Source organism: Barbus barbus (genome assembly GCF_936440315.1).
Source record: "Barbus barbus genome assembly, chromosome: 27".
Taxonomy (NCBI): Eukaryota; Metazoa; Chordata; class Actinopteri; order Cypriniformes; family Cyprinidae; genus Barbus; species Barbus barbus.
This window is the reverse complement of record NC_136755.1, coordinates 18,397,873-18,412,530: the sequence shown is the minus strand read 5'-3', so window position 1 is coordinate 18,412,530 and position 14,658 is coordinate 18,397,873. Positions and strand designations below refer to the sequence as shown.

General features: G+C 36.3%; 3 protein-coding genes across 3 annotated transcripts in view; 2 read left to right on the top strand and 1 right to left on the bottom strand.

Moving 5' to 3' along the window:
* Positions 1-874: 874 nt before the first annotated feature.
* On the top strand, positions 875-1,838 carry LOC306847444 (alanine and arginine-rich domain-containing protein-like; the record flags this gene model as incomplete). Its single annotated transcript, XM_079381397.1, has 2 exons — positions 875-1,084; positions 1,713-1,838. The coding sequence occupies 2 exons, from the start codon at positions 875-877 to the stop codon at positions 1,836-1,838; spliced, it is 336 nt and encodes a 111-aa protein (XP_079237523.1).
* Positions 1,839-9,157: 7,319 nt separating this feature from the next.
* LOC306847126 (rRNA-processing protein UTP23 homolog) lies at positions 9,158-10,656 on the bottom strand. The gene is made up of 3 exons (XM_079380917.1): positions 10,275-10,656; positions 10,018-10,192; positions 9,158-9,949 (listed from the first exon to the last, which is right to left on the bottom strand). Exons 1-3 carry the CDS (start codon positions 10,460-10,462, stop codon positions 9,551-9,553), a joined length of 762 nt encoding a protein of 253 aa, XP_079237043.1. The 5' UTR covers positions 10,463-10,656; the 3' UTR covers positions 9,158-9,550.
* A 203-nt stretch (positions 10,657-10,859) lies between these two features.
* eif3hb (eukaryotic translation initiation factor 3, subunit H, b) overlaps positions 10,860-14,658 on the top strand; it is a 61,570-nt gene continuing 57,771 nt past the window's right edge. The window contains exon 1 of the mRNA XM_079381467.1: positions 10,860-11,225. Within this exon, the coding sequence (XP_079237593.1) occupies positions 11,145-11,225 (81 nt within the window). The 5' untranslated portion in view covers positions 10,860-11,144. The remainder of the gene's footprint in view (positions 11,226-14,658) is intronic.

Below are 14,658 nucleotides of genomic sequence, written 5' to 3'. Positions count from 1 at the left end.
ATTCAGCTTTCTTAAGGTGATGTATAAAAGATCCTTTAAGAGCTGATAGGATTTGGTCAGTCATGTCTTTCAATACATGCACTCCTTCCTTTTCTCACTTATTCCCTTGTTGCAGTCATTGTACACAACAGAAGGCAGACCAATATACTTCTGTTCCTGTTTCTCTAGAGAGCAAAAAGATTGTTCTCGGCCTGCCAAAACGACGTGGATTCTCCATTCCTCTGAGAATTCCATGTCTTTATCCGCAAAAGTGATAAAAAACTTTCTCGCTGTTGAGTAACACGGTGTCCGACTTCCCAACCGCTCATTTGTTTGCGGCATTGAAAAGGAGAGCTTTCAGCTGCTAAAACCAGTCTAAAGGTCAGAGAAAACTTGCTGTAAAACAGAGACAGTGATGCCTCACAAAGACACGACTGAGATCTTTCTCACACCCTATTTCTCACACAATGCTTGAATGGGGGCTTAGAGGAGCAGAATGGAGAAGGGGAGGGGAATCTTTTCAGTTCTTCAAATGCAACAATAGTCTTTGTCTACAATGTCCCTCCATTCTTGTTGGGGTTACTGATGGGGATGGGGTGGAGGGGCCGGATTGCCATAGAAACAGTGACAAAACATGCTGGTCCCAGAGCAAGAGAGACACAAAAACATGCTTCAAATCGGGACGGAATCTCTGCATCGATCTCTGCAATTTAGTTAGAAGAGACAGTGTGCCAAAGGAGGAAGACTTATGTGAAAGGATGGATGCAGTTTCAGTTGGGTAGAAGAAAAGGCAATAAGAAATACTGGAGCAGTATAAAAGCACTCAATTCTTTTGGAGGGACGTTTGGACCAGAACTCACTTGTGCTCGCGGTTATTGCTCGACTGGATATCACAATGAACTCCGACACTCAATATGAGGACTCTGTGTCCATCATGGTTCTAGAGAACATCAAGAACAAGCTGTTACATGCTTTCAGAACATCAGCAGAACCGAGAACCTCTGCTGAGACAGCTATTCATCCGATCGGAAAGAGTTTACAAGTAAACGAAGAGCTTCGGCGAGCCAAAATAGATGGAGCCATAACTTGGTTAAGATCAGAACTGGTGAGTTTAGAAACCACTAATACTTTTACATCTTAAGTGACATTTTAGAACGGATTGTTTGGTTGTTACATTTGTTGTTTTTTGCCAGTTAGATGAGGATAGATAAATGGATAGACGCACAGAAAAACAGATATATGGAAAGATGCATGGATAGATGGATGAATGGATAGACCGAGATGGATGGACAGAAAAAATAGACAGACGGCTGGATGGCTGGATGGACAGAAAAACAGATAGATGGAAGGATGAATAGACAGACAGGAGAAAGGATGGATGATACACAGATAGATGATGGATAGACAGATGGATGGACAGAAAAGCAGATAGATGGAAGGGTAAATTATAGACAGACAGATAGATATATGGATGGATGGATGCATAGACGGATGAACAGGAAAAACTGATAGATGGAAAGATGGATGATAGACAGACAGATAGATATATGTATGCTTGGATGGATGGACAGAAAAAAACAGATAGATGGAAGGATGGATATAGACAAATTGACAGATATATGGACGGGTGGATGGAGGAATCGAGAGACAGAGACAGAATGACGGACAATTAGATAGACAGATAGAAATGTGAATGTGAATGTGTCTGATCTGTTGCTGTGATTGTCATGCAGCTGGAGATGCGCTCTCAGGACCGTCAGCTGGCTCAGACTCTGCTGGGACTCAATAAGGAGATTCAGAGGCTCAGACGGGAGAACGGATCTCTGCTCCTGGACGCTGACAGCACTGAGCACCTGTGACACCACAGAGCAGAGCAGGGCTTAATGAGAGAACGATGCCCTGGCGAGCAGATACGTGCAGAGGAGTGGAACACAAATAACTCTCCTGTCCTGGAGTGCACTTTGTTCAAATGTCTTGTTGGGAAATGTTTTGAAAGCATGTTCATGTATGTGAAAACTTGACCAAATATCAGTCAAACTGGGTGCTGAAATTTGCACTCAAAACTTACATATACCTCCCTTTACACCTGGCATTAACATACTTTTTTGGTGATCAAATCACGATTAGAAAGCACTTGACCACAGGTTTAAATACATCTGAAACACAATGTAATCATAAAATCACATCGATTCTTCTGACCCCTGACTTTATTGGATTTCTATGTGATGATCAGACTGGAGAAGCATTGGAATGACAGTGTAAATGCAATGCAGTTAAATATATCCTATTAATAATATATATAATACTATTCGGATACAAAACATGTTAATAGCAGATGGAAAGGGAACTAGCCTTAAGAAGGTTAGTTGAGACTTGTATGCTTGATACAATTTCTATGATTAATTTGTCTATAGATGTAGTTCATATCTGTTCTTACTACTAATGAGATTGTGCTGTATGACTGAAAAACCAAGTGTTGATATTTGTTCAGCTTTGAACATGGAATTATTAGCGTAGTATATACAATGGGCGCAAAAATATGTCATCATCCATTTATTAAAATGTCTTGTTGATTTAAACTCCTTATTGCATCATGAAATGATTAATCTCAACATTAATCAGGTTTGTAGGTTTTTATTATCACACTTGTGGTACTAGTATGATACTAAGTACGATGTCAAAGCATGTCATAGCATATCATTAGTGATATTTGTCCCAGACAAATTAGATTATCAGTGAAAATGTTATTTTCCAATGACTCTCATTTTACAGTTGAATGAGTTGTTCATTGCTCAACTTTCAAAATAATATTCTGGTGACTTTCTTTTGCTGTCAGTGTCATGCACTTAGTTTGAAGAGGCACTTCAGTTTTGTGAAATGAGAGAAAATACTTTTACAGATATATAAGCGCTGTTTAAGTAAAACAAACTTCCTCAGTGCATTCTATGTATCTCTATTAGTGCATTCAGGTAGAACAGTAGTCTATCACCAAAGACTTTGTCAAGTTTTCCACAGTGTAAAATGTTTTACTTTTTAACTTTATAGTATATTCTGAGCAAAAGGCAGATGTGTTACTCCGGTTGTTTTAAATACAGTATCCCATATGACATGAAGTTTCTCACATAAGTAATTTTGTTCTTCTGTGAGACTCAACTCTAATGTAAAATGCATATTGGAACATGTTGTATTAATCAAGCACATGTGATCTGAACTGGAGGTTTCAGGGCACAGAGCTGCGTCTACTAAAGGCCCGTTTGGGCAGGTAGGCTCCAAGAGGAGCAAGGCTCATACATGTGCTAAAGGAGTAGATAGAAGGGTAAAAGCTCATTTCTCCTGAGAAGGAGGACATACTGCTTCCCCCACCCTCACTCCCAGAGTCCCAACAAGGTTCCCCTTCCTCCTCTTCCTCATCTTCTATGGCTTTTGCACACTCCTGCTTCAGTTCCTGAATGCCGTCATGAAGATCCATCAGCTGGCGAATCAAAGCTTGGTCCTGAGAGCGCATCTCCATCTACAAAGCAGAGGAATGTTTTTATTTATGCTTTTATTCAATTATTTTTTAGAAGAGTAGCCTATTGTGTGTAAGCACATACATGCTCAACATTCAAGTCAAATTTAGAATGAATAAAAACCGGTTTAACTCAGTTGTTAATAATACACACTGCAAAAAGTGAACATCTTAGTTAAGTCAAGAAGCTGTATCTCTAGCTATATCTAGCTATATTTTGTTCATAAATATGTATAGCATAGGCCTATCTATGATTTTGTTGACATAAGTATATACTAAATGTTTCAACCGTGTTTTTAAATAACATTTTTGTAACCACAAAAGTTACATTATGCCGAAATGAAGGTGCGGTAACGTATACCATAACGAGTTCGTTTGCCCATATAATCTTTGAGTGTAAACCTATTTGGCTTGCTGTCCACTGATGATGAAGCAGCTTCAACTAGAGCTCTGATATACCTATACTTGATATAGGATGATTACAAAGTGCCTAAGATGAAGGTGGACATTGGGGAGGTGGAGGGATGCTGGAACAGCTGAGACTGGAGAGAGGTGCAGCTGCTTATATACTCTGACTGTTGATTGAAAGATTAGATGGGCTCGCTCCTCCCTAACTTACGTTTAGGAACTTCATTAAGCGACATTTCGTGTGCGATATCCAGTTATTTAAATCTGCACGATAGGGAGTTTTGCGTGATGGCGAAAAAAATTCCCAATCCCAACGAAGATTTTGCTCGTGTTCAAATTTTGGTCTCGCAAATATACGCTACTAAAATAATTATATACACCCTTACACTGTTGACTGTTAATGGACTATTTTACCTGTGAAATTTCACTGAAATTACACCGTATAAATACAGTCGTGTTCGAGAGAAACTGACAAAACTTTCTGAACCTGTATAAATTTAAATATCACAAATCTAATCAACTAAGTCTTGTGTTAAAAGACGCCTCAAAGGGTTTTTATAATTCGCACACTGGTATATAAAGCTGAGGTAGGTCCTACTTTACATATCCACATCATAAATCATCAAAATCTTTTTGCCTAAAAACATTAAAATCAGTAGGCCCTATTCAAACCTCATTCTGGGCAACTGTTTAGAAACAATTATCCTCCAACTCAATTTACATTTTGTTCTTTATTTCTAAACTAAACCTCAAGAAAATAAACACAGCGAAACACTGGGAAAGCTCTGACATTCAAAGACTCTGAAAAGAGTGACCAGAACAAACATTACAGTGCTAACATATTCACAAATTCATGCCAGAATGATCAGGTCAAGGTTAAGATGTTACTATAGGCTACTGAATAAGTTCTTATCCTTGTATTCAACAGCGGGAGTTGAAAGTATTTTAGACGGGCAATGTCTTTTTCAGATGCAAATGTCTTTTTCCTCTTTCTGCTCTTTTTATTGGTGGCCACGGCAGTCTAATTGGATGTATTGAGAGGAAATAATATCCTGCATTCCAGGACATTTCATGAGCCTGTTTCTGACTGCAGAAAGGACGAAACAAGAAGTGTTCTCGCAAAAAACTGCATTAATTACACTGGCAGACTAATAATGGAACCTGCATTTAAAGATTTAATCAAAGAAAATGAAAGAGAAAAGGACATGGACGTTGTTGAGAGTAGGTGAAACCCTTCCCGGGCCCTGAACAGTGAACAGTGCATTTGCTTGAGTGTGTTTACGTGTTTTTCTCTATTTCACTGAAGCACATTTAATGGAACTCAATTTAAACCTGACTTCCTATAGGAGAAAACACAAAACAACACTATTTATGTGGGCAGCTGAGTGAACTGGCATAAATGCTGACTGGAAGTGAACACTGGAACTTGTAGGAGTCATTAGAATTGTGTTAAGGCTGGAAAAGAACAATAAGTGAATGCGGTTATAGGCAGGCCCTTTTAGTTAATGAGCAGAATATAGAATGTGGAATAACTAGTGGCCTAACTGATCTGAATTCACCCGACTCCAGAAGTCATTTTTAAACAACCATATATCCATTCTTATCAAAGAACAGTGTGTTTGACATTTAGTCATAAACATGTTCTAAATCAATTACAGTTCAAATATCACAAAAGGAATTGTGACAAGAGTAATAAACATTGTTCAAGATTTAGATTTGAAGTCACAGAAGTACTGAAGTGACGAATATAGACCAATGAGACATAATATTAGCTCCTCTTAAAAGGGTTTCTGTGGTGTCTTTTGTGTGAAAGGTTGCCATGACATGCCATGAGCACAGAGGTTGTAAATGCCAAGCAATATATCTACTGAGAATGGGCCTCCTCAGAATTTAACGCCCGGGACGTTGTAAGGGTCGCAACATGAATGTTAATGACGAGACGGTCGTCATTTTTTACTCATGAGGAGTAACGTTGTAAAGACGCAAGCTGACCTTTGGTTTTACTCGAGTTTGAAACAACATGACCTATATCTACAACAATAGACACGCATGAAATGCTTAGACCACCCAGGACACCCACTATACACAGGGAGTAGAAAAAAATTTAAATTAAATAAAATCATTAAAAATTATATATTTTTTTAATATTATGAGACTCTTATAAGTCTCTTATTCTCACCAATTAACACCATTTATATGATAAAAATACAGCAAATAAGTAAAATTGTCAAATAATACTACAATTTAAAATCATTGTTCTCTGTTTTAATTATTATTGGAATGTTTTTTTTTGTTCCTGTGATGGCAATTTTAAGCAGCCATTATTCCAGTCTTCAGTGTCACATGATCCTTCAGAAATTATTATATAACATACTGATTTGCTGCTCAAGAAACATTTCTTATTCATTTCAATGTTGAGAAGAGATGTGCTGCTTTATTTTTTTCTGAATTCTTTGATGAATATAAAGTTCTAAATATCGGCATTTATTTGAAATAGACGTCTTTTGTAATATTATACTATAATTATTTTTACTGTTAATTTTGGTCACTTTAATTGATCCTTGATGAATAAAAGTATTAATTAATTAAAAAAAAAAAACATCTTGCTGACCCCACACTTTGGAACTATAATTATATATAAACATTTATTTTGTTTATATATTATCATTTTAATCTAAATAAACAACCTGCCAAAATATAGGGCAATAAAATAATTTAATTAATAAAAAATAATTTAATTAATAAGAATTTATAAGTTAGGATTTTTGTGAACATCTAAAGATTAATTCCTGATTATTCTTTATAAGAAAGAGGTTGAAAACAAAATAAACTGTATTGCAAAATATAACAAAAGAGTCAACTGAAAAAAGTAAGACTTACACCAGGTAAAATAATTATATTACATTATAAAATATATTAGAATTTTATATTTTCCTTAAATTGGTTTTCCTAAAAATCCCCCTGCCCCTGGGATCCATGCCATTGCTGAAGGCAAAATGTTATCATGGGACATTGCCTAATAAATGCATCCAAATGACTAATAATGTAGTGAACTCTACTAAATTCAAATCTTACCAGCTCTTTCCGCAGCCAGGCCAGAGCAGTCTCAATGTCCTGCCGGCCTGCATCCCCCTCTCCAGCCATACGCTTCCCTCTGCACACCTCCTGGGATGAGGAATGGTCCCTGCACATCACTGCTGCTTTACAGTGATCAAAAGAAGTTTCTTTACAGGAGAAATCTCTCAGTCTGGTAAGAACTACTTCCATTGTTTCTAGAAGTGCTGATGAGTTGTAGAGAGCTCTCTGTTCTTCTTGTCAGCTGTAGATACAGCTCTGTCACTGTTTTATCTCCCTGTCACACTGTCCAGTACTAGTGAGTCCGCCCTGGGATGGACACTTAAAACACCCCCTGCCACTCCATAAACATGCGCACACTCTGATTTTGCATGCGACATAAGTCTATTTTATGTGCAAGGGAGTGACGTCGAGAGACTGACGTCAGCCTTGTCTGTAGTGTTTCTGATTTGCCATGAGCTTTGTAAATGTTTAATGCAGTTGAATAGATGACGTGTGGATCTGGAGTTGCTATGGATTCGCGGGAAGTACTAGTGAAGACAGCTGGAGTCTATGGAATGCCCTTGGCAGTGCCAGGATGGTAAATAGTAAGTGGACCTCTGTGGACTGAATAGATCACAAATTACATTTGTCAGGTCATAGCTTTGATTTTGATCCCATGCAGATTTTAGTGTTAACTAATATTTTTTGTTCCCACTGTAGTCACTATTGATCCTTAAGCTACTCATGGGTCTAATGTCAGTGGTTGTGGAGCCGCATGCTGTCAGGTCCTCTCTGCGTTTCCCAAGCAACCTGCACAAATAAGCAATACATCCCAACTCGGGACAAAAATAGTAAAGACACAATTGAGGCTATATTTAAACCCAATAGATCAAACCAACAAAGTCTTTGACGTTATAGACATTCAAAGAGACAGAATGGGACCAAGTTCTCTTCATCCATGAAAAGAGAGTCTAGTCTTTCGGTTCTCTTTCAGAACCTCTGCCATGCATGAATCACCAGACTTAAATTCTAGTGTCCTACAAAATGTTTAGCCAATTTGATAAAATTACCTACATCAAAACACATTGTGCATTTGGTAAATTACCGTGTGAAAGCATTGGGAAGCAATATTAATGTAATGTAACATTAATTAATGCAGTCCTCACAAGCACAGTTGCCAACTCTCGCGAGACAAATAAGCAACCGCAACTTCAAAAACAAACCCAAAACGAGCCCAATATTTTTTTGGGATGATTTATTATCATCAATATTATTTATTATCAATGATTTATTACCAGTAAATGAGCCTGCAACATATTTAACTGAAACCACTTTTATCTGAAAAGCAAAAACAGAAGCTATTTTACAAAAATGAGCAAACTGCAACAAAAGAACAAAACTCATCTCCAATCAGCTGTGAGCAGAATAGGATTGGAGAGATGGAATAGGAGAAAAGCAAGAGCTTCAAAGGGGAGCTGTAACATAGCCACATACAGTAGTTATAGCCTAAAACATATAGAGGTCATTCTTGGGCCATCAATGTAGCAATATTTATTTTTTAATTAATTATAAAGAATTCCAAGCACCACGAAACTGCTTGTCCTCACAGCCATATACAGAGGGAAAGCGCTTTATTTTGAGGTCAAAAACAGCTTTTTTCTACCAATTAAAATAAAATAATGTATACATAACTATCAATTAAGTGACATAAAAAAACTAAATGCCAAATAAATATTATAGAAAAATATATAAAAAATATTATATTAAATTATAATATATATTATATTAAAAAGGAAATATTATATTCTATAATATTATAAAAAATATTAATGAAAATTGTTTGGTTTGTTAAGATAGGATAATATTTGACTGAGATATAACTATTTGGAAATCCGGAATCTGAGGGTGCAAAAAAAAAAAAAAAAAAGAAATATTGAGAAAATCACCTTTAACGTTGTCCAAATGAAGTTCTCAATGCATATTACTAATCAGTTAAGTTTTGATACATTTATGGTAGGTAATTTATAAAATATCTTCATGGAACATGATATTTACTTAATAGCCTAATGATTTTTTGGCATAAAAGAAAAATCGATAATTTTGACCCATACAATGTATTGTTGACTATTGCTAAAAATATACCCGTGCTACTTATGACTGGTTTTGTGGTCCATGGTCACATATTTGAACATTTCCAACAATCTTAAAAAAAAAAGTTTATATGTTTATTAAACGTATATATAACTCATGAATATTTTTGAATATAGTAACAGATTTCAATGTTTGTACCTTTATTCCTCATTGTAACACAAAGCCAATCACAGCTTTCTGTGTACTCTCTCTCGTCATATATTTTTCATTATAAAAACACAAAGCACATATCTAATCTAATCTAATCTAAAACAATGAAACTGTAAATGGTCACAAAAACAAAACAACAAAACAGGTATTGATAATAAAAGAAAGACTTGTTTATTAGACAAAACAAGTTGTTTGCTGGCACAAATGCATGGTCTGGAAAAAAGGAAAAACTTTACAATAAAAAATGCAATGCTGAGAAACAAATAAATGGTAGTCTGGTAGAAGCGAGGCTTGTCTCTAGGCAGTTGTGGGATTGGAGCTGACTGCCGCTTCCTCTCCCCCAGCAGGCCGTTGCTTCCTATGTCTACTCCGCTTCTTTTTCTCTCTGTCTATCTTTTTGGGCTGCTGCGGCATAGGTTTCTTCTTTTTCTTCAGGCAGCTAAGTGGATTGGGATTGCTGGATTTCCTCTTACGTTTTTTGCCTCTCCTGTCCTGACTGTCTTTGCTGAGGCCCTCCTTCTCTTTCAGAGTCTGGATGCTTGACTGTTGTGATGGGCTCACCAACTCACCCAGCTGAACCGCTTCAACGTGTTTCAGCGAACGCTCAGAGGGTTTGTCTAACACCATGGTGTTGCGGATAATGTAGAGCAGAGGAACCCCAGGAATCTTCTTCAAGGCCGTCGTCAGCTCTTTATCCTGGTAATAAGGATCGTTATATGTTATTTTATTTTACCAAATTACATGTCCAGTTATAGAGTCCTCACCTGAGTTGCAATGAAGTAGTGGTGTGGATTTGTCTCCCCAAGCATTGACAACAAACACTCTGATGCAGGAACTGGACCTTTCATGTGTTTGCATTTCCTCATCTGAAATCTCTGTAAGATGAGTTTTGCTCCATAGAGGTCTTTTGCGAGGGTTTCAAGTTCCTTAAGTGCGCAGCTGCACAGAACAAACCAAATCTTATTATACAAGAACTAATACACTGACATAAATACCAGAAATGAGAAGAGCATTAACTTACTTTGTGGTACAGAGCTGAACTTCTCCCATGAGATACTTTGGCAATTGCTCTTTGATTTGAATTTTATTCTTTAACGCCGCTTGACAAAACGTCCCATCAATTAATATTTGGAAAGGTTCCCTAAAGATAAAGTTGTACTTGTAAAAACTGATGGTTTTCTTCGCGTGTTTCTGACGTTTTATCTTCATGGTGAATTACTGATGCATAAACCACAGACAGTTTAAACGAATAGATTATCTTGAATGGATAAGAGAAGAATATCAATAAATCCGAACACGCGAGGGCTTATAATTTTGATTTGTGCAAATATGTCAACAAAACCGTTCAAAGAAGCTCACGCTTGTCACAAACATTAACGGCATGGCACCAGAGTGGTTACAGTAAATGGGTACCGGGTAGAAAACAGCAAAAAGCTGTCGGTTATTTCGTTAATTCTAATAAATAATAATAGAAAATACATGTATGATAACTCAAATTAATATATATGTTTAATTTGTTATTATTAGATAAGGACTTTCAGAATTTTATTAGTTAACTCACTCTAGGAACAGTTCACAGTAGTCACTGTTTCTTCCGGTCACTTTTACAGCTGCACGTTCTAGTGAAGAGAAATATGAATCCTTTTCGCGAATCGATTGAACAGTTCATTTCTTTGCAAGTTATCAGTTCAAAAACCGCCATAATGTGGCGAATAAAGAAATCTGTTGTCACATATTGCTCTAGATATTTTATAATCGCTTTATTTATTTATTTTGAACCGGTTCAACCCATGCATTGAGAAGATCCGATTCCACTGAATGATTCAGTCATCGCTATCAGGTTCAACTGAAGGCACCGGTGTAACTTAGCGGTTTTATATCCCTGGCGCGCATGAAGATGGCATCACGTAAAGAAACCCCGTCTGGAAAAACCCTGGATTCTCCCGTCAAACAAATCCAGATCGAAGGAGTGGTAAGAATCAATGTAGCTGAGTCCACAGAAAGTGAACTCGGGGGTTTAAACGGCTCTGTTGGTTAGTTCACTTGCAGATCGATGTGATCAGAATATGCCAAACTAGAAATAACAACAACAATAATAATAATTTCTTAAAGCTAGTTAGAAATGCATTTAGTGGAAAAATAAGAAATGAAATGGTTTATTTCAGGATGACATTAGAAATTAGAATATTTATATAACACTTAAAACACTTCGTTTTATATTATTGCCCATTTAGGGGTTTATTTATAGTTATCCCATTTAATTCCACAGGTAGCAACATTTACTTTTGAGTTGTCAACTTTAAAATGCAGACTGTTTTGATTTCATGTGAACATATTTATATGGCTGGTGTAAATAGTCAAATGACTAGAACTCATTAATTCCAGTTTGCCCCTCTGACAGATTATAACTGTAAAAACTTCATTTAAAAAAGCACATTCATTTTTTTTTAAACAGGCATATTTCTATGCATGTGCTCACTTTAACATTGGTTAATCAATGCATGTTAACAACTGAAGTGGCAATAGATATTTTTGTAAAAGTAGTTCCAATAATTTTTTTATTTCTACAGAGAGACTGATTATTGTTATCGATGAACATAGACATTGATATTCTTCCATATTCATCACTAGGATTTTTCATGAGTCATTGTTTGTGTTGTGTGTGTCTAGGTTACACATGTTGCACCCATGCAATCCCTCTGTGCTTCTGCATAGGTTATGTTTGCTTTAGTCCCCGTTGTGAAGTTGAAAGGACAACATTGTTAGATTCTAACTATCTGTCTGACATTCATGAATGGATACCTACATCTTTCTGTTTAGTCAAAACAGTCCTATTGTTGCACAATTACACCCTTGTTACTCAGTATGAAGAGATTTTGTGCTTGATATTTCAATGAGCTTGTCAGTGTGATGGCATTCGTTTTGACTTTATCAGAAATTGGAGATGTGCTCATAAAGACATGGGCTAACTTATGATCACAGTCACCCTGAGTTTAGCTGAGAGTCCCTTGTTTTTATAATTATGAAGTAAGTAAACGGCAATGTCTTATTGTAAACCCTCATTGGCCAAGCAGCTGTTTACTTTTTATGCATAATTAATTTAATGTAATTACTTCCATCAGATTATAGATCATTGCTTCAGTTTTACAGGCCTGAACAGAAGTCAAATGAGTTTTTGCTGCGTTTTTGTAGTTAATCTGTTTGTACGGCCACAATAAAATAAATTCACTGAATCTAATTAAACTGATGATGCTGATGGAAGCTTCTCACTTGTTTTACTTTCCTACCTCGCTCCCCACTGCTAAGTGAATGAGTGTAAAATGTTGTCAATGTACAGAAAAGTTAGTTTTTGCTTTGTTTCTTGAAAACCGTCATGCTCCGTGTTCTACTTTTGTAGTTTGTTCTACTTTTTTTAGGCTGCAGCCCCAAAAAAGCTGTTTCCTGTCAGGGTGCTTCAAGTAAAGCTGCCATCAATGATTTCATTGATTTTCTATGCACTTGCCCCACAGCCTTTTTTGGTTCTTTACTAAAGCTCAGCTTCCTGTTTGCTGTTGGTTGGAGCTGTTTGAATGATTTTTTTTCTTTTTGCCCGTGGGCTTTCCAGAACATTCTCAGCGGTGTCTTGATGCTCAAACTTAAAGATGCTGACGGTTCATGTGCCTTCTTGCACATTCTCAGCTGGAATGATGCTTTTCAGGAAACATTTTGGGCTTCCTGAAGGTTTATTTTTTTTGTTTGTTAGTTGGGGTTTGTCTCTCCCACGATTTTACTGACTAAGGTTTTTCTTACGTCCCTCATGCATGCATCGCTGGGAGTTTTGTTCTTTTTGTTTTTTGCTCAGTATTTGCAGACATCATCATTCATTTGTCTTTCCAGCTCTGTGCTGCAGAAAAATGTGTACAGACATGGATGATGGATTCAGAATAATGTACCACTTTCCCCTTTTGCATGTTTACCCAGAAGATAAAACAGTCAAAAGTTTTGTGACTTTTAGATCCTGTTTGAATGCAAGTGTATTCCAAAAAGTTGTCGAAATATACTTAAAGCAAATATACACTGCAGTTCAAAAGTCAGTAAGAGAGTATTTATTTGTCAGAAAGGATGCATATATAATATTAAAGATTTCTAATAAATTATTTTCTAGTGAACTTTCTATTTATCAGAGAATCCTCAAAAAATATATAATAATTTCCACACAAACATTTAAACAACACAACTGTTTTTAAGATTGAAAAAAAAAGTTTCTTGAGCACCAATCATCATATTAGAATGATTTCTGAAGGATCATGTGATACTGAAGACTAGAGTAATGGCTGCTGAAAATTAAGTTTTCAAGTAGTTTTTGTCTCTTTTCTGTAACAAACAGCTATTTTAAAACATATATTAACTTGCTATAGTATAAAATATATAGTATGTTTGATGTTTAAAATTGTTATAAAAAATTTAATTTAAATGTTTTAAGGCTGAAAAACTTTTGGAACATGATTGATTATTGCTGTCACTTTCTCATAGCCTTGTAATCAACCCCATCCCCATGAAACAAACAATTAGGAGGCTTTGTGCACATTCATGTAAAGTTTAATAGATGCCGTAATCAATCTTGGTTTGTCATTTGGTGACAACTTGTTGTTATGATGGGTACTAATGACAATATCATTTGACAGTGGCTGTCTGTCTTTGGAGCCCCTAGAGTGCTTAAATGTCTGTCCATCGTCATTGTTTTTAACAATGTCTTTTTGTCTTTTTCTTTTGGGCTCTTAGTGAAGTCACCAGATCCTGTTACATTTTATTCCACAAGGCAAAAGCATTTGCAGGTCGCTGGAAACGCATCTGATGTGGGTGTTATTGATATGCTAGTTTTCTTGTTAATCCTCCCCTGTGAGCAAAATAGCGAGTTAAGAAGGGATACAGGAAGACCCTGATATTAACCATCTGCTGTATTTTCCCTTTCGGTTCAGTCACCTGAGCATCAGACATTGTTGCTGTGCTCTATTTTATAGAGTTTTTAGATGAATACAAATAAGCTAAATGTATAAAGCAGGTGGATTAGAGGCAACTGCTTCAGGGTGGGTAAGCAGCTTATATGGAGAGCTGTACAAATCCCTTCCAGGGATATGTATCTTCTCAGCTCTCTCTCTTTCTCTCTCTCTCTCACTCCGTTATGTGAAACTCTTTATTTTTGACCTTTCAGGCAAAAGCTAAGCACTTTTTAAGCAGTGTGAAATAAGGTCTGCTTATGCATGAGAATCATAGCAGGGCGATGTTTAAATCATTTCTGATTCCCCCAGGAGTTTTTTCTCTTTTTTTATGCTAAAAATATTAGTGCATATGTATGTATGTGTGTGTGTATATATGTATATAATATACAATATAATATATATTTAAAAAAAAATATATGCTTTTGT

Bases quoted from the DNA above. Each gene is read 5' to 3' on its own strand.
- LOC306847126 (XM_079380917.1), bottom strand. From the start codon at position 10,462: ATGAAGATAAAACGTCAGAAACACGCGAAGAAAACCATCAGTTTTTAC. The intron at 10,193-10,274 runs GTAAGTTAATGC...TGTTCTGTGCAG, and splicing joins GTTCAGCTCTGTACCACAAA to CTGCGCACTTAAGGAACTTG. The intron at 9,950-10,017 runs GTGAGGACTCTA...CCTTATTACCAG, and splicing joins ACTACTTCATTGCAACTCAG to GATAAAGAGCTGACGACGGC.